The sequence below is a fragment of the Myotis lucifugus genome, unplaced genomic scaffold (genome assembly GCF_000147115.1).
Source record: "Myotis lucifugus unplaced genomic scaffold, Myoluc2.0 scaffold_1, whole genome shotgun sequence".
In the NCBI taxonomy this organism is placed as follows: Eukaryota; Metazoa; Chordata; class Mammalia; order Chiroptera; family Vespertilionidae; genus Myotis; species Myotis lucifugus.
Window position 1 is genome coordinate 15164647 of NW_005871049.1, and position 20417 is coordinate 15185063.

Below are 20417 nucleotides of genomic sequence, written 5' to 3' on the forward strand. Positions count from 1 at the left end.
ACAAAATGCACGGGTCAGCAAAAAAATAAGAGGACAGACGCAAACAGCAGTCCCCTCCCAGGGGTGCAGTCTGTGGCCACTTGTCTGAAAGTAGACTGCCCCTCACTTTATTTCCCACCGGATGGAATGGGGAATGGGAATAATTTTGTCTCAAACAGGGGCACGATCTGTAGAGCAACCTCTCTGCATTTGGTTTTGGTGAAATAAGTAATAAAAACGAAAGCACTCATGTCGTCCTCCTATTTCTCAGTGACTTCACGGGTTCTGTCCTCCGGCTGGACGTGGACACAGACATGTGCAACGTGCCTTATTCCATCCCCAGGAGCAACCCGCACTTCAACAGCACCAACCAGCCCCCCGAAGTGTTTGCCCACGGCCTCCACGATCCAGGCAGGTGAGAGCGTGAACCAGGCTGGGCCTCGGGAACTGAGAAAAGACAGACAGACGGGTCCAGGCCCAGAGCAGCTCCAGGCCCAGAGCAGCACGAGTGGTGCGCGAGGCTGTGCCGCTGAAATCCCACAGGCTCACTGTCCAAGCCAGTAGTTAGCATTCTCCTCTCTTAACGCACGAAGCAGATTTAGGAGGCAGATTAGACATGAAAAAGGACAATTTCATGGAGAAAAATTGCCTTTAAGTTTTGGAGGGCTATTATTAGAGAAGCACTGGTGGACCAGTGTCATGATTCAAACTCCATCTGAATAATCAGAGAGATAATAAACCTTTTGTCTCCTTAAATCCGTCTAAACAAGTGGTTTTCAACCTTCCTAATGCCTCGACCCTTTAATACAGTTCCTCATGTTGTGGTGACCCCCAACCATAAAATTATTTTCATTGCTACTTCATAACTGTAATTTTGCTACTGTTATGAATCATAATGTAAATAATCTGATATGCAGGATGTATCTTCATTGTTACAAATTGAACATAATTAAAGCATAGTGAGTAATCACAAAAACAATATGGAATTATATATGTGTTTTCGATGGTCTTAGGCGACCCCTGTGAAAGGGTCGTTCGACCCCCAAAGGGGTCACGACCCACAGGTTGGCGACCCACAGGTTGAGAACCGCTGGTCTAAACGATGCTTTCCTTACATTTTAGATGGGGGTGGTACCTTGCAAGGATGCTGCAATGATTAAACGCATGTATCTACGAGTAAAGCATGACACAGTGTCTGACACACGTGGTAGATTTTAAATAAATTAAAGTTCTTATTTTATCACTTCACTTAATACATATGATGATACAGTACCAACTTGTAAGGAATTGACTAAACATTAGCATTCTTTTCCTTGAAAAAAATTACAAATACTAAAGGAATGCTAAATGAAATACTGACCACTTACTAGAATGAACCATAAAAAAAGGAACCCTAAGAACAATGTAGAGAGAGAAGCTTGGGGTACACTTTTAAAAAGCTATGAAGTCTACTAAAGTCATTCTGTGCTGAAAGCTTCACCCTATCCTACCCGTGATCTGCTGGTCATGCTAAGGGCTATCGGGCCACATCGACTCCTTTATTGGCTAAGGTATTATTGCTATTTAATGTTTATTGAGTGTTCACTGTGTGCAAGGTGAGCAGTTTTCGAACTTTTTAGTTTTATAATCCCTCATGCCCTTCATCTCCCCTCCATCAAAGTCCACGTCTACAGTTCATTTCCTTTTTGGCATCTCAGCAGATCTTAAAATCTGGGCGACAGGGAATACTTAAGGTGGGTTCAGGATGTGGAGGAAACCGTCACATTCCATTCCTGTAGCTCAGCGCTCGCAGATACCACCACAAAGCAGCACTTTGAAGTCCAGCAGCCTGAGTCACCACAGTCCCGCCGGCGCTTTCGTGCAACCTTCCCCGGGGGTCCTGGACCCTCAGTGTAAAAACACAGTGGGAGGCACTTTACAGACCTGACGTAGGGCAGGACGCCTGTGCTGCGGAGCCCCCTCCCCCGGCGGCAGAGGGCTGGAGACACACTCATGCCTCCCTCCAAGGTTATGTTGGAACATTTAATAAAGCAGAAAGGAAGCTAAATAATTATTATTGGCTACACATTAAGCTGCCTTTTATGAAGCACCTGGGTGCAGAATACTGAGCTAAGTATCTTATGCTCCTTATCTCCTTATGCCTCTCAGGGGTGCTCCGAGGTAGCTGTCATCAAGCCCCTCTCCCCCTTTTTTGAAGACTTTAAACTTTTTTTGAGCAGTTTTAAGTTCACAACAAAATTGATTGGAAAGTAGAGAGATTTCCCATATACCCTTGCTGCCACACATGCAGAGCCTCCCCCGCTATTGCTAACCCCACCAGAGTGGTCCATTTGTGATAGTGGAGGAGCTAGCATCGACTCATCATAATCACTCCAAGTCCGCAGTTTACATTAGGGTTCACTCGGTGTCACACCTTGTATGGGTTTGGACAAATATATAACAACATGTCTCTGCCTTTACAGTATCATACAGAGAAGCTTCACTCTCAGCCTCTTTTTTACATAAGAAACTAAAGGTTCAAAGGGTCAAGTGGTTCTCAGTGGACCTAGTATTCAGCCAGAGTAAAAGCCTCATGGCCCCCAGCAATGAAACCACTGGGAGACCTGGCCTTTTCTTCCAGATTTGCTCTTTCTTACCAGAAACAGGACAAACCTTTTTATTGTTATGTTATAGTTTCATCTGAAAAAGAAAAGCAATATAGGAAAATTTTCTCACCCTGCGCGGATTCAGTTCCACCTTCAGTCACAGCATGTGGATGTCATGATCCCTGCCAGGCACTGTATTCTGTGAGCCCTTGAATTAAAGAGGGAAATTAAGAGACTGTTGCCACAGAACAGCTAACCCATCTCTGGCAGGTCAGGCTTATAGTTTTCCTAATATGGATGGGAGCATTTGGAGGCGACAGTTTTTGTTTTGTTACCCAAGACCCAGAACCTACTCTCAGATTGTTTTATTTCTTAATTTATTAATTTCCCCAAGGGTTTTGTTTTTAAGTCATTAATGTGTATACCTATATATTTTTACCAAAAACAGTGGTTTTTAGAGGATGAATTGGCAATGTCTAGAAACATTTTGGGTTTTCACAACTTGGGAGGAAGGGGTCATGCTACTGATATCTAGCAGGTAGAGGCCAGAGATGCTGCTAAATGTCCGACAGCACTCTGCCCACCACCACCACCACCCACCAAAGTGTCAATAATGACAAAGTTTGGGAAACTTAAAAACAATGCAACACCATCTTCCACATTTGTGAGAACTTCAAAATTATAGTATTCAACTTTATTCTTCCCCCAACCCAAACTCCTCATGACTTAACCATTGAACAAATAGTGAGCTCTCTTTATATTCCCAGGTTGGAACTAGGTAATACAGAGATGAAGGTGGAAGTGGCTCCTGTCCTCATGGAGTTTATAGTCAGTGACTTAAGTCACAGAAAAATTCTGCTCAGAACATGAAGACTAAAGTCCACTAAAAGACCTCAATGGTTGTGGGACCAGCTTTATTGTGTTCCCTGAATTGGAGTGCACACTTTCCTTTGTTAGAGCAGCCTGAGTTTTAGAATGTAGGGGTTCCATGGAAGACACACAAAACTAATACTACAACTAATTTTACATTGTGTGTCGCCAATGTGGGCTGTTCCTGATTCTTATACTTTACCAGTTTGTTGTACATGTGATATTCCTTAATAACAGACTAGCAAGTGTTTGAAGTCAGTGTGCACATTCACAAGACAGGGAGATACCCAGAGAAATTAAAAACTCTTCTCTAGAGATCATTAAGCTTCAGCAGAGTCCACAAACACATCAGGATGTTTCCCTCAGCCTCTTCTAGCGGATCCAAACCATATCGCCCAAAGGATCCGCCAGCCCACAAAGGCCTCTGTGTCAGAACTCTCCAGTCTGAGCGTGGAAGACACAGGTAGGAACTCATGGGTGTCCCCTTTTGTTACACAGATGTGCCGTGGATCGACATCCCACAGACATCAACATCAATTTAACAATACTCTGTTCAGACTCCAATGGAAAGAACAGGTCATCAGCCAGAATCCTACAGATAATAAAGGGGAAAGATTATGGTGAGTAGAGCATCATTTGTTGGTTTAGTTTGGTTTTATCTTATTTTAGAATATAAATTGAAGAGAAAAGGATTTCTGCAGAAAGAGCCCTGGGAAAGCATGAAAACACTGGCCTAACAGTGGTGAAGGAGTAAATTGCTCACTTTTTAAAGGTCCAGGAACTCTTATAAGTCCCCAGGGTTCCATTGGGGTAATTACCTTTCCCACAGATTAAATGGTGCTCGGTCAGTCCAAAAAATGTAATGGACCTTCAAAAGTTAGCCGTTTATATTTTGCTCATCTGAGAATCAAGATGAATAACTTCTATTTATGTAATATATAAGGGGGAACTTGTCTTAACATCTTATATGCAGAGCAAAAAACAAGTGTTAAGTGTAAGGAATTTTTCAATAACCAGCATGCTAGTCTTAGCAATTAGGAAAATTATAAGTGTTTCAAATAAGAATGTAATTTTTTTAAATGTGTTTATCTTAGGGAAAACAAGGTAATAGCCTTGCAAAGACATGTCATGGAAATGTGATGTTTAGACATTTTAATAACATGACTACTAGAGTTATTTAGAGATACATATAAAATATAAAATTGGATAATATGAAGTCAAAGATACTTAACATCTTTCAACGTTTTAGTATTTATTCCTTTTGGAGGAAGCAACATATCAAATATTATGATTTAGGGAACACAGTAGATTAAGATTATTAAATTGATTGCTTCTTCTATTTACTCATTAAATACAGATATTTATATTCAGTACCAGGAATGAAGCAGCTGTGTTAGTTCATGTGGTATTCGGTTATTTTACTTTATTTTTTTTTCAGGTATTCGTGTGTGTGTGTGTGTGTGTGTGCATCTTACAAAAGCCAAACCAAAGAATAATGTGGTTTGGAAAAAAAATCTAATGAGTCACTAGCTTGCTGGAATTCCAGCTATTTTTGTAGATTAAGCTAAATTCTACAAGCACATTAATTGGGGTTCAGCTGAAAATGGTTACAATATTGGCAGCCCTATGTTTATGTATTAAAAACACACTCACTGAATCTTTTCCCAATGTATACATATATCAAATCACCATGATGTACACTTTAAATATCTTACAATTTATGACCTTGCCAGTTTGGTTCAGTGGAAAGAGTGTCAGCCTGCAAACTAAAGGGCCCCAGGTTCGATTCCAGTCAAGGACATGTAACTCAGTTGCAGGCTCGATGCCCGGCCCTGGTTGGGGCATGTGCAAAGGCAACCAATTGATGTGTCTCTCTCACATCTATGTTTCGATCTCTCTGTCTCTCTCCCTCCCATTCTCTCTGAAAATAAATGGAAAAATATCCTCAGGTGAGGATTAACAAAACAACAATAAATAAATATCTTACAATTTTATTTGTCAATTATACCTCAATAAAACTGAAAACAGCAAAGGTCAGAACTGCACCACCCAGTTAATCTAGGAACCACCCAGTTAATTTAGGTAATAATAGCTGAAGCATCCCCACCTTAGTTCCCTTAATTCCCATTTATTATTATGTAAATCCTTGCTGATGGGCTAGTCTGCCTGTTAATGGGGTCACCTGACTAAGGGCTATGCTATGAGTGCATCCCAGATCAATAAAAGCTTGGTGAGACCTAAGCACAGAGAGGAAGTCCTTCGGGACTTGCCCGCCTGGTCCCCCAATATTGCAAAATTATCTCGTGTCTTTCTTTCATTTGTTGTGCGGCTCCACTTTCAGATACCGAACCCTACTCCACGCAGAACGTGGAGGGAGTGTTAATCGACAGGTGAGGATTAGCAAAACAACAATAAATAAATATCTTACAATTTTATTTGTCAATTATACCTCAATAAAACTGAAAACAACAACAAGTAACCACAGCCACGGTGCTTACTACATGCCAGCCCTCGCAGTAAGCACTTTATAAACTTTACTCATTTCATTCACAAAACAACCCTATGTGATAGGCACTAGGCCATTGTCCAGATGAGGAAAGTGAGACACAGAAAGATTAAATACCACACAACATAAAGTGGCAGGGCCTGGATTTGAACCCCAGAGTTCAGCAACCTGATTCCAGAGTTCATGTCCTCAATCATTCAAATAGTCTACCCAGTGGTCAGCAAACTCATTAGTCAACAGAGCCAAATATGAACAGTACAACAATTGAAATTTCTTTTGAGAGCCAAATTTTTTAAACTTAAACTATATAGGTAGGTACATTGTTATTAACTTAATTAGGATACTCCTAAGGCTTAGGAAGAGCCACACTCAAGGGGCCAAAGAGCCGCATGTGGCTCGCGAGCCACAGTTTGCCAATCATGGGTCTACCCCAAGGCGTTGGTGGTATAGTGGTGAGCATAGCTACCTTCCAAATAGTCTACATCTCAGAGTACTGGTTATTTAAAATCTATCTTTTCTACTTCTGATAATATCATATTCATCATAATCACATGGGGAGGGAGGAGGACTTTAAAATTGCTGTCTTTACATGCAAGTTTGTGCCTAAAATACTGCCTGCTGATAGTGACTTATTTATATTAAGCACATAATGTACTTAATGAGTAATAAGTAATTTTCAGATTGATTTGCAACTGACTTCAGATCTTTTTCACTGCAATTAGCATATGTGTATTTAAGTGTGAAAAAAGTGAGGTCATGTCCATACACGTGATTCAAAAGGAATGACTGCGTTTGGCTTTGTGAACCACACAACTCTATCAACAAAACTATTAAAATATTTTAAATGAAGATATTACTTGACTAAGTGACAATGTTTGAAATGTGCAAATGTGGTTTTAAAGACCTTTTATGCACTATACTTTTATTTTCATTAAAGTGTGAACTTTTAAACAGTTTATATAATGTCTAGCTCAATTTACTAAATATATGCTGAAGCATTTCTATAAAAAATCCAATATTAAAAAATTAAGTATTATTTTTAAGTATTTTGGTTCTAAAGTAAGTAACTATGATTTCCAAACTATCCAGATTCTAATTGCATTAAAAACTTTCTAAGTCTTGGCAGTTATAACAACAGCAAGCACGTCAGAGCATTCCCATTTCATTAAGCTGTACGTGGAAGCCCTTTAAATTTATACCAGTTAAGCAACGGGAGCAACTATTCTCACTAAGTATCTATAGCAAGGCTCCACCTCGTGCATGATGGAACACACTTCAGAGTTAAAGTAAACGACTGGAATAATCGTGGCTGGGCCGACATCACTTTTACTTTATGAAAATATGTTTCATCTGATCTAATGCCATGTCCATTTCTTTCCAGAAAGTGAGCCATCACTTTTAGAATTCAAGCTATTTAGCAGTGGTCCTTTGGTTGGCGGGTTTGTTTACCGAGGCTGCCAGTCGGAAAGGCTGTATGGAAGCTACGTGTTTGGAGACCGTGATGGGTAGGCGTCCTGATCCCACAATTTGATATATTGAATGACACATACATTGATTAGGGGGCAGACTGCCGTAAAGTATTCAAGTGAGTGTCTCCCTTTGGGGGTCAGCTCTGGGACACACACACAGATATTATTTATGTTTAGTTCCCCTATTGTATGGAGGTTTGAAGGACTACCTAAGAGATGCTTTCTAAACAGACTTGATCAAGTTCCTAAAATAATTTTCTTTGTGTCCAACACTACAAACATTAAATCTTGGAATAATATAATAAAATGATTGTAGCAACAGGTTTAAAATAAACCATACCTTGACGTTGTATCTTCATCAATTTAAAAAAATAATAATAATAATTTTCTGTAGTGCAGAGAAGTCCTCAGGACTTCTGAGATTACGTAGGCTCTTTCCTTCATCCTTACCATAAATTTGCCATGATAATGAGTAACTTGAAAGCTATGGTTTTATATGAGTTTATAAATATTTTAAAGATAATCTTGGAAGGCTGAGAATTTTTGCTTTTGCCAGATTTTCAGGACTTTGGGCAAGTTCATTAGTCTCAAGTGGTAGGAATACTCCAAAATTACATTTTAGTTTAAAGTTAAGGTCACATTGTGGATAATTATGAGAAATTCTGTGATGAAACCCAAATTCAGAATCTTGTTTCCCAAGTCGCTGGCATTCAGGCGCATGACAGAGCTGATATGCTTGGTCACTACAGGAACTAGAAAAGTATACTGACCCCTTTATCTCCCCCTGCCCCTCTCTCTGATTGATAGCTCAGCATGGAATCTAGTCCTGGAGAGGAAGTATCATTCTCTGGATGAAGGGGCGGGCTTTTCTCAGACTCAGGTACTTTTAGTGCCCTGGGGGAACAAAATACTCCCTTTCAGTACTTTCTCCCCACCTGGGAATTTCACAGCATTCACACACGTTATGGGCTAGAATATTTTTCCCTTTAGAAGCCAGGCCTATGGCACAACAGTTATTTATTGAGTTTTATTTTAGACAACTGCTTGTGTTTTTTTAAGCAAAGGAGTGTGTTCACTGTAGGTTTATGGTGTGTTTGTGTTGCAGGAATTTCTTAACTCTACAGCAAAGCCCCGGGACCAAGCAATGGCAGGAAAAACCACTCTGTCTCGGCAATGGCGGTTCCTGTCGAGGCTACTTTTCAGGCCACATATTGGGATTTGGAGAAGATGAATTAGGTACCGTACAAACTTTTTCTATTAAGTTCCCTTCTCATTCCTTTGCCTGGAGGTTTTGTTCTGCTCGGAAGAATAAACACCACCCTCTCATCCTCCTGTGTTGGAAATGTCACCTAGAGCAAAGATGACCGCCTGGAGAGATTTCAGATGGTCCAGTTATTTCTTGGGTTCTTTCAATAACCTTTCTGTGGGGGGCCATTACATCTGATTTCCACTCCAGAAACATGAAAGTCACCAAAGCAGGAAAATGGGAGGCAGGAACAAAAGGAGAACTTTTGAGTCCCGAAGAGAGGGAAATATTAAATGTCTACGGATATTTTGGATGCATCTGAGTCATTTGTTTAGATTCTCTATCTGAAAACCTTCCCATTTATCCATGCCTCTTGGAATAAATTAAAAATTTGTTGCAATCCAAATTTCACTTATCCTCTATTTCCAAATTTTTATTTTATGTCCATTGGGACATAAAATTTGTGCAAAATAATCTGAGTTTATAGATCTGCTTTGCAACAGAATAGAAATGATCTTCTTGTTGATGATCTATGGAATAACATACAATTTATTTGTTGGTATCTATAGTAAAAGCCTAAGCGACCATTATGGTGGAACTACCAGAACGACCAGTCGCTATGATGTGCACTGACCACCAGGGAGCAGACGCTTAACACAGGAGCTGTCCCCTGGTGGTCAGTGCACTCCCACAGGGGGAGCGCCACTCAGCCAGAAGCCGGGCTCACAGCTGGTGAGTGCAGTGGTGGTGGTGGTGAGAGCCTCTCCTGCCTCTGCTGCAGCATAAAGGAAGGAGCAGCAAGCAGTGGTAAGAAGGGTAAGAAGCGGTGAGCAAGCAGGCAGTAAGGAGTGAGGGGTCCCGGATTGCGAGAGGATGTCTGACTGCTGGCTTAGGCCCAATCCCCACAGGGAGCGGGCCTAAACCGGCAAGCAGACATCCCCAGAGGTGTCCCGGATTGCGAGAGGGCACAGGCTGGCTGAGGGACTCCCCGCCCAGTATATGAATTTCATGCACCGAGCCTCTAGTATTATCATTATGTCTACATAAAGAAGTTAAAATTAGAATGTGATCAAAGAGTAGAAATGCCACTAATTTTAAGTTTTAGAGATAAATGTCACTTTCATAATACTTCCCTTTAAAGAAAAATGACAGCTATGTCCCTTTAACATCAGGGATGAATTTCTCAGTGTTAAGAAAGAGTTGTGTTTCCCATTTCCCATCGAAATCAGAATATTTTCTCTAACCGTACAGACTTGGTTTTCCTGCACCAAATGAAGGATTTGTCAGAAATCGTTACACGCCATTTACTTAGGTTAACAAGGAACTCAGACAAGATTCCTGAAACACAGAACACATATTTCAGAGCCACAGGAATATAATGATTCAAAGAAGAGAAATCCAATCTGTCCTTTTCTTGTTCCAGCATTGGAAGCATTTTACAATTAATTTTCCCTTGATATTCTCCTTCCCCACTTATAGGACCCAGAAAGATACCCTTTTTCTCTTAAATTCTCTGTACTATAATTTACATTTCATTGGCCAACTCTTATTTGAAAATACAAATTAGGATTAACTTGCTTGTGCCAGAGTTAGAGATGAATATTTAGATGCTGTGACTGAATCATTTAGATTTCCCTAGACCTTGCTACAAATGATTCACCCTCAATCATCCTATAAGCAGCAGCATCACTGGTTAAAATATCCAAGTGTCTGTCTACACTTAATACTATGTTGGGAGCAGAACCAATAAATAAAACATATATAATCCTTCCTTCCCCAAAGCTACAACGTCCTGTATACTTTGTAATTAAAAATATACTTTCACTGAATATTGATTTAATGTGAAACTGGGCTTAATTAAGAGCCATTTAAGGAAATAAGTTTTTGAATTTTTGATACAAAAAGTATTAAAAGTCTGTTTTTCCTATGTAGTTTTTTAAAATATATTTTTATTGATTTCAGAGAGGAAGGAGAGGGAGAGAGAGATAGAAACATCAATGATGACAGAGAATAATTGATTGGCTGCCTCCTGCATGCCCCACACTGGGGATCAAACCCACAACTTAGGCATGTGTCCTGACAAGGAATTGAACCTTGACCTCCTGGTTCATAGGTCGAGACTCAAACACTGAACCACACCGGCCAGGCCTATGTGCGGGGTTTTTTTATTATAAAATCAGGATGGGTTTGTAAGAAGGATCAAATGAGGTAAACTATCTAAAGAACTTGATAAGATAAATATTCATTTTTTACTTACATTCCTTTGTTTTTCATTTTTACTTTTTCTGTTGTGTGTAAGTTTTGAGCATAAGCCATGTCACATCCATTTCAGAAGTAAGAAAGTAGTAGGGTTTTCTTAATACAAAATAAATAGAGGGGAATAGAGAAGTATAGAATAAATCAAGAACTATTTCATGAATGAGAACCAAATATAAATGTTAAAGCCTTATAAACATGTAATCATAAGTATAGCTTCTAGTTCCCTATTCGTGTGATCCACTCTGAACACTGAGTTACATGGAGGTACTGGTAATGAGTAAACAAGAGTGGTTCTCTCCTGACAGGGTCTGCTGTCTGTTGTATTTCACCATCATGAACATAGCCTAGCATTGAGAGTTAGGGAGGCAGAGTTGGGATTGAGCAACAGGGTCTCTCTCCTTCTGTTTTTCCAAATTTTTATTTATATTGTTTTAAAACCTAAACATTAAAAAGATGAGTACCCCAATTCCATCTAGCCTCAAATTATCAATTAACAGTGACAACAGGGTAATCAAACCTTTCTGTCTTGGGCAGAATAAATCAAGATAAAACTTGCCATTCAACACTCATTCTACAAATATATTCTGTGCAAAGCTCTGTTCTAGGTGTTGCAGATACAGCAGCAGATTTAGAAAAATCTAAACTGTTGTCATGAAATTTATATTCTAAAGGAGGACAATAAAAGTAAATTTTAAAGATATATACTGTATGTCAATTGGTAATAAGTGCTGAGGAGAAAAATCTAGTTGTGAAGAATGATATAGATTGCTGGGGATTGGGACAAGTGGAATTTTAAGTAGTATAGTCAAGAAAGATGATGTTTGAGCACAGACTTGAAGGAGGGGGGGAGTGAACCCACTGGGGATCTACTGAAAGACAGGAACCTGAGGCAGGAGCCTGGGACAGGAACCTGCCTCGTGTGGTCAAAGCCAAGAGGCCAGTGAAGCTAGAAAGGAGTGAACAAGGAGGCAAAGCATTGCAAATGAGGCAGAACAATAAGGGGTGAGGGGAAACAGCACAGGCCACTGTCAGAACTTGGCTTTGCTCTGAGAAAGATCAGAAGCCATTGGAGGCTATCGAAACAAGAGTGTGATCCAGCTCATAGGATCTAATTCGTTTACAAGAATCACTGTGGCTGGTATGTTGAGAGAAGACACAGAAGGACAAGGCTAAAAGCAGGGTGATCAGTTAGGAGGCTGTTGCCATAATCCAGGTGAGAAATGAATACCTGTTTGCACACGAGTAGCAGTGGAATACAGAGAGAAGAGGGCGGAATCTGGGTGTGCTGTGAAGGCAGACATGTGAGACTCTGTCATAGATTTTAGGCAGGTGATCTTCCTGAGGGTGTGTGTGTGTGTGTGTGTGTGTGTGTGTGTATGGGTGGGTGTGTGCACATGCACGGGAGCACGCACACATACACATGTACAAATACATATACTGTGGATTAATTTATTGCATTTCTCTCTACATAGGGGAAATTTACATTCTATCAAGTAGCAAAAGTATGACCCAGACTCACAATGGAAAACTCTACAAAATTATAGATCCCAAAAGGTGAGATTTCTTTTTGTATTCCTTTGAGTCAAGAAATATTCTTCTTCACATTATTTTAATGCATTCAAATTAGTGATAGACAAATTACAATGAACAACTGAGAAAGATGACTGCCTATGCCTTGTCCCCATGCTACGGTTGTCCTGAGAGGACCCTCGGCCCCAGTCTGTGAGAGCTAGACTGGACTATGCTGAAACTCAAAAGCCTTATTGCTATCACACATTCAGGTCATTCTTGTTGGGGCGGGGGGCAGCATTATGTTTGTGGAATGAGTCCTCAATGAGTCCTCATTAAACGTGAGGAGGACCTGGATGTATGAGGAAGTGGCTTCAGCTCTCCTGGGAGAAACAATGAACCCACCACCCCCCTCCCGCCCCCTTGTCTTTTGAGAAAACTAGAAACACACTGGCAGACATTGCAGCTGCTCACTGTGATTTTTGGTAGGTAATCAGGATAAGTTATTTTGGCGGTTCAACATCTGAGCCTCATTTCAAAACTCCCTGGAAGTTCACAGCTCGCATGCAGGCTTCTGTGACCAAACAAATGAAAACTGACAACGTGTTTTGTTATTTACCTCAACAAAAAGGAGACTTGAATGTTTTAATCCTTTAAAGAGTATATTTATCCCTGCCCTGCTCCTCTCCACCCACCCATCACAACACACACACACAGCATTCAAATGATCTTGAATCATAATTAGTCAGTCGTTAATTTCATGGATAAAATTGGACTATCAGAAGCTGCTAACACTATATACGGTCAAATAGAAATTAGTCGCAAATTTGGAAACAACTATTACAGAACCTAAGTATCCTCACGAACACGACCATTGTTGGACACCAGTAGTCGTGGGAGCCCTGCTACCCCATGTGATGAACTTCAGATCAGTTCTATTCTAACTTATCTCCATAAGCCCATTTACACACTTCAATTCCTGTTTCAAGTCTTTTAGAAGAATAAATTCTAGTAACCTGAAACGTTTACTAAAAGCAGTAATTTAGCTCTATTTTAAAAACATTTTCCCAAGTTGTAAATTGTGTATGTTTTTCTGAAAAAGTCACTAACAAAATGGAGATTCTTGTCCTTTTACCACAAAACACTGTCTTTTCCGAGAAAAATAGAGGTACTTCAGAACAAAAAGAAGAATACTCAGTTCTAAACTGTCTGTCCGAAGCATCGCATCTAGGCATCGTCCCACCATGATAGCATCCCTTCTCTACATAAGGCACACGTTTGCTTTCACAGTAAGACAAGGACCGTCTGTGCCCAGCGGGGGTTCTTTTCCTCCTTGAGTGTGAAGCCAATGTTCTCTTTGTGAAAAGCAAAGTAATGAATGAAAAAAAAAATGTCAGACACCACGGTAACTGTTGAAGTTGGCACTATGAAGAACGGAATTCAAACTCATGTTAATTCATAAAATGCCAGCATTCTAATGATTCCTAATGAGGTCTGGGGGTTTCACTCAGATCTAACGCCATTCGTTTCAAAATAGCCATTGTTATTCCATTACGTTTGTCAAAGTTGGTCTGCTTTTGCAGGCTTCCTGGTAGTGGTATAATGAATTCTCCCTCCTCCTCCTCCTCCGGAAAATCTTTCTCTCTTCGTCTGGATTGTTTAGTCTGTTGGTGGTGCACGGAGGTGAATTTTACACCTTCAACCCATTATTAGTGTCTAATTACCAGGGTTGCCATAAGGGACCTTGGCTTTGTGATCTGAGGGCCCCCTCTCATAGGGTGGTCTCCGAGTGACATACCTGAAAGGCCTGACTTCTCATTATGGTGCCTGTTTCTGGTGAGTCGTGTCATGTGTGGGGCCAGGGTTAAGATGTGTGTTTGGTTTTCAGGAGGTCGGGGGAGTAACAGAGCCCCAAAGACACGGTCCTTGTACACAGGCAGAGGCACACATTTCCAAATCAAACTGACTGTAAGAAAACAAATGTTTTCATAAACATTTGTTGGGAGCCTCATTCTGTTTTGATTTGGATGCCAACGTTTATTATTACAGTATTTCGGCCTAGATGAATTGAATTTCTATATAAGTAGACACTTTCGTGTATGTGAGCGGGATTATTTTGCAAACACAGGCTAATTGCTGGCCTCACAGTGTTCAGAGTGTCTGCTTCAAAGCAAAAGTGTTTTTCTAAAACTTTGGAGGGAGAAATGAAAGAAAGAGCCTCATCAACTGAAAAAACAATATATAGACATTTCTTGTCATATCCAAAATCCATGTCAAATTAAAATCTTAGGTTAACTCTGTTCTTGTGGAGGAGTCCCAGATTTGTAATGTTTTCAGAATATCTTTCATACATGAATTGACTCCTGGCCCTGGAAGAGAGGAACAACAAATTATAAAAATTTTATATTCTATATTAGATGTCACAGAAGTTACTTTCTTACCATAGGATTTGTTTATTTCTATTTTTCCCTACACACACACACACACACACACACGCACACTCACATTTAAGAAAGATGAGGGAGTTTATAAACCATTTGTAATATTCTTAAGTCACTTTGGCAAAAGCAGGCAAACTTCCCTAAGGACAATGTGGTCTGAGGCTGTATGTTACATAGTCATTTACATAAGTGCTAAATCATTTACAGTGGGCGGCCTTCTCAGAAGAGCATGGTAAGATAACCTCTTATAAAAATCAAATGCTGCCCTAGCTAGTTTGGCTCAGTGGATAGAGTGTCAACCTACAGACTGAAGGGTCCCGGGTTCGATTCCAGTCAAGGGCACAGATCTTTGTTGCAGGCTCTATCCCTGGCCCTGGTCAGGGCATGTGCAGGAGGCAAGCAATTGATGTGTCTCGCTCACATAAGTGTTTCTCTCTCTCTGTCTTTCCCCCTTCCTTCCACTCTCTCTCTCTAAAAATCAATGGAAAAATATCCTCGGGTGAGGATTAAAAAAAAAATCAAATGCCATTATTTATCATGAAAGAAACTCCAATGAGACACAACCAGGTTTCTCTAAGGCTTCACTAGAACTCTGGAGTCATTTAAGGAAAAAGCAGAACATTTTGCCTCTGTGTTAGTATCCTCTGAGGTGGAGCATTACATCTCATGGTTGAGTCGCATTAGGATCAAGTCCACACCAACCACCCAGCTTGCTGGGCCCACCCACTGGGTCCCCCAAAGTCTGTAGTATGGGCTCTGCGTGCCCTATCTGGGAGCTCTTTCGGCCAGCAGTTCCAGAAAAGAGTCCAACCCCATGAGCACAAGAGCTGGGCCACAATTCTAGTTTCACATTGTAGTGCCCCCTGAGACTGGCCGAGAGTAGCAGCAGATCTAGCCTGATAGGACAGGGAGTCCATTGGTCTTGTCTCTGACTCTTCCTTAGTGTGGGCCCTGGGCTAAGTGGGTTCCTGTGGTGTGTCCCTTCGCTTTTGATATGGTCCTGAGTTCACGCTGCCCTACATCCTTTCTGCAGAGTGCTATGGAGGTCATTAAATACTACATTTAAAATATTAAACTCTGAGTGTTGTTGGTATTCATTCCATGCCCTGAAGAATTATTTTCAGGTGATCTCTCAACATTTAAGTTTGTGTTAGTTCCAAAGTTAGGGTAAAGGTGTCCGTGGAGCTGTAAAGAGCTCTTCATACCTAGTTTGCAAATATCCAAGACATGCCTTGGATGCTTGCTCTTTATGAAATCTTTTCAGGGTCAAACAGTGCTCCTGGGGGATAGAAACTAGAGAATTCCAAAAGAGTTATGCATTTTCCAAGCTTTATTGTGTTTTGGGGTTTTTTGCACTTTTGATAAAAATTCTTTCATTTTTGTTTCAGATGAACTAAAAGCAAATGACTTTTTTTAAAAAATTTTTGAAACATTACTGGGGTTCTTTCTCCAGAAATTTATATAACAAAATCATTTCTAATCATGTTGGTTTAATTACCATGTACCCAGTTGTGCTGTATTTTAACATACTGCTTATCTGCTACCCAACCAAGTCCCACAGACCGTTCCCTTAAGGGGTCTATAAATGAACAATGCAAATTCCAGGCTTGAGAGGTCATTTTACAGAAATGCTGTACCTCAGACTCCTGTGTGACCAATATCAAAACCTGCTCCTCTTGCCTGCTCCCTACCGCTCCCCTCCACGGCCCCACTTACTGCCCTTTGTTTATTTTCTTAAAATATCTTCACCCTACTCCTTATTAATACTGGATGCTGAAGAGTGCTTTTTTTCAAAAAAATCACTTCGTAAGAGGAAATCGGTTCTGTTTATCCTCTGCATATGTCTCAGGGAGCCGGCAGGCAGCTCTGCCATCCCAAAGAAAGTCATGCATAATAGAGAGGCTTTAGCCCAATAAGCCAGTCTAGTCCCAATTCATCAGTCAAAGTTTTATGCAAGTGGCCCCCCTAGGTTGATAAATCCCCACAGCGCCTGTTGACCCAGCTGCCAAGTCTCTTGCTGCAGGCGGTGTTTTCATGGCCACCCTGACAGTAATACAAACTGTTTAGCAGCTCCATTGACCTTTCAGCTATTAACAGGGACACAGGCTCCGCTAGGGACTAGTTTTCAAACATGACAGAATTTCTTAACACTAGAGGTCATGAACAAGTATATGCCCTATAAAAATCCATTCAGCATGGTGGATTTGAAATCTAAAAGACAAGGAAGCATGTCCCACAGTTTGGCTATCGTTATTTTTCTACATATCCAATAACTAAAAAGTGGATATATCTGCCAGGGTATATTTTACTCTTAATGTACTACATTTTATGTTGTGATGCACAATATCTTTTTAACCAGCAAATCCTTTCTAAGCTGTAAGACATATTTAAAGATATATTACCAAGAAATGGGGTGAGAGCAAAGTCAAAATTTCTAATGAATGGATAAGCATGCATACATAATATATGGTAAGAGCCAAAACATAACTGGAATTTTATTCATACTTTACCAAGATTTGCTTATGTTTTTGAGTAAACCATGCTTATGGAATCCATTCAATGCTACGTGGAGCCATCACAAATTCCAAAATAAATAGAAAATATTATATAATAATTTATGGAAAGAAATATCTAAATGACCATGTTATTTTTAAATGGTTATATAGTTCTTCTTCTATGTCTATTTTATTTCCTGGAGATATGATCTATGACCACAGCATTCAAAGGAATTTTCTGCTTTGTACTGTGTATTATAGTCTTTCTTAAATTACCAAATTTAAATGTTGGAATACCAGTTCCTAGAATAATTAGATTGCTATGAAAACTTGATTGAATTACCACTTATAAATGGCATTTGTTAAAAGGACATAAAATGGAGAATATGAATAGTGAAGAACATATTCTTCAAGATGACACTCATTTGTTAAGAGTTAAAACTCTTAAAAGCATTTCTTGGAATTCCCACGTTTCTCCCCTGCCTGGAATGGTGGGAGACGTCTAAACCTTCTCAATACCTCATACTTCTATTGCAAGGCAAGTATCACCAGATGTTGTAGTACTTGAGATAAAGGCAGATTTAATCTTGCATGAAACAGTCACATATATTTGTAAAAAGATGTTTTCTAGAGGAAGGTGTAATTTTTAAAGAAAAAAACTGCATATTATCATTTTTTCACTAATCTGTTTTAGTTGGGTTTTTAAAAAATCTGTTGCTTAAATGACTTGCTTTTTTCAATATTGACAAATGAATCAAAAAGTGTAATATCAAAATTTGGGAGTTTATCTTCATGGATATATCAGAAAAAGTATTTGAGAAAGTTTCTACGATATGCATTCAGTTCAATTTAATAAACATTCATTGAATGCCTATATGATATTTTCGTAGCACCTATGAATATAACTAGTTGAAGGAGATAAAATACTTTGGTGGCTTAAATGTCATCTTTCTATAACATCCTTCATTCGTAAGCTAATTATTGCCTCCTCTGTATTCCTGTGTTACTTCATTTGTGCCTGTATCGTAACAAAGATCACACTGGTTTAGTCTGCATTTGCATGTCTGTCTTCCCCATGGTTTGTCCATGAGGATCAGGATTCTGTTTTGTTTATATCTTATCCCCATGAAGAGCACAGTATTTGCCCGAGTAATGACTGGACTTGAAGAGGTTGGAATATGTAGTTTTTGTCCTCAAAGCTTTATTCTAATTGGGAAGGGAAAAGGAGAGGATAATCTATTCCTTAAGAGAAGTGAAGTTCTGTAAGAAACGGGCTATGTTTTATGTAATTTTGAGTTAAGGTATTCCCAATAGACTAACAGTTTAAAAGAGAGAGGATTTATTGGACATGCTAAGTGAGGAATGTTAGTTGTCAACTTTATAAAAGAAGAAAAAGATGATTTTCCTAGGTATTTAAATAAAAACTTAAGGGAGTCATAATATTTATATATATGACAACCATACCATCTTATATATGCTAAAGTAAACAAGCCCAAATATGAAATATTTTCATCCATAGGTAGATAAGTATTTACTAAATCTTAGGCAGAAAAATAACTTAGAATTCTGCCCATAAGCTCTATGTCCGCATATATGCATATATGGTGAAAAATAGTCAAAACATCTAATTGGAGGGTCAGTGTGGAAACAAGGGTCGGATACCCACCCTGAAAAACTGCACTTCAGAACTGGACCCCTATTCTCATGCCTGCCTTTCTTTCCTCGGCAAATTCCCATGGGAATCAACTTCCCTGCACTCTGCCTCAAACAGGCAGCATCTTCTGATTGTTGTCCTTTAACCAGAGCTACTTACATTCCTGATCTAAATGGTGTTGTCTCTTTAGATTCAGCTGCTCAGGCATAAGCCATACTGTCGAGTAGTACATGAGCTGTGTGCCTCCATGTTTTGCATGACATATAACATGTAATATATTTTTGATACATTCTACTTCTGGGTCTCTTTTTTTTTTGAATGGGTCAAAAAAAGGGTGAACAAGTGAATCACAAGTGGAACTGGATAACAGAATTCTAGTTACCAGTAAAATTTGAACAACACTGCTTACTGAGTGCCACCTGGTAAATGACAGTGGCCTATGACTCGGAAGAACTTCCTGGCTACTGAACAAATGGCTCTACTGATGGTCAAAGACACCACCATTGTCTCACAGAGTAAGAACTTTAGTTGAGGAAGACAGAGAGCAGATTTGGACTAGTCAACAACAGTAAGAAAAAGTCAGAGATCATGCTCTCACTTCCCTTGGCATAATCTTTTCGTATTTTCTCCACCTTATCCAGCCCTGCCCTTCATCCCCAAAAGACACCCTTGGGAAACACATGGAAAATATCCATTAATGTTTTCTGAGTAAAAATATGCTCGGTCCACGGAATGCCTTAGGGACCTTTCTAGAAATTGACCATTTCTAGATTTAAATAAGGAATTGAATAGATTTATGGGGTTTTCTGAATTGTCATGTTAGTTGTAAAGCACAGTACTTTCAACTCAGATTGGAACTTTTACTGAGAGAAGTAAAAGAAGTCACTATATATTTTTAATATGATTTTGAGTCATTGTAGAAACAGCCTGAGGTCAGCCTCCAAATTCTTGCTGTTCACAGTGCCCACAGGGGCATAACAAGACAACCTATCTCAAGAACGGGAGACTCTAAAGGGCCTAATTATTTGCTTCTCTCAGAAAGCTACCTCATTACCTCTTGTGGTGGTTGTGACCTATAATTATCACTTTCTTTGTTATGCTACTGAAGGAGTCCCACCGCTTTGGCCATCCTGATGATGGCCACTTGACTGGTGATGGCGCGTTTATTTACATTCCTTAACCAACAAGAGCTTTCTCATCACATTGGGGCACAGGTAACAGTTCCTGATGAGAGGTGTACCACCACATGTCTTTCCCCAAAGATTATTAGACAGTGGGTAGTTAGTTGTGATCATGGTTCCAGCCTGACTCAGCTTGAAAGACAGCCTCTTCTTTCAAAAGCAGCGAGAACCATAAAAATCTTCGGAAGGCATCTTGATCCCTCCCTAAATGATGGCAGTTATA

General features: G+C 39.8%; 1 protein-coding gene across 3 annotated transcripts in view; it reads left to right on the forward strand.

The window, feature by feature from the left end:
• The window catches only part of HHIP (hedgehog interacting protein), an 82783-nt gene that overhangs the window by 56681 nt on the left and 5685 nt on the right, over positions 1 to 20417 (forward strand). For all 3 annotated transcript variants that reach the window (XM_006081732.2, XM_006081733.3, XM_006081734.3), the window contains exons 7-11: positions 251 to 394; positions 3933 to 4054; positions 7322 to 7445; positions 8515 to 8645; positions 12387 to 12468. In XM_006081732.2, the coding sequence (XP_006081794.1) occupies positions 251 to 394; positions 3933 to 4054; positions 7322 to 7445; positions 8515 to 8645; positions 12387 to 12468 (603 nt within the window). The remainder of the gene's footprint in view (positions 1 to 250; positions 395 to 3932; positions 4055 to 7321; positions 7446 to 8514; positions 8646 to 12386; positions 12469 to 20417) is intronic.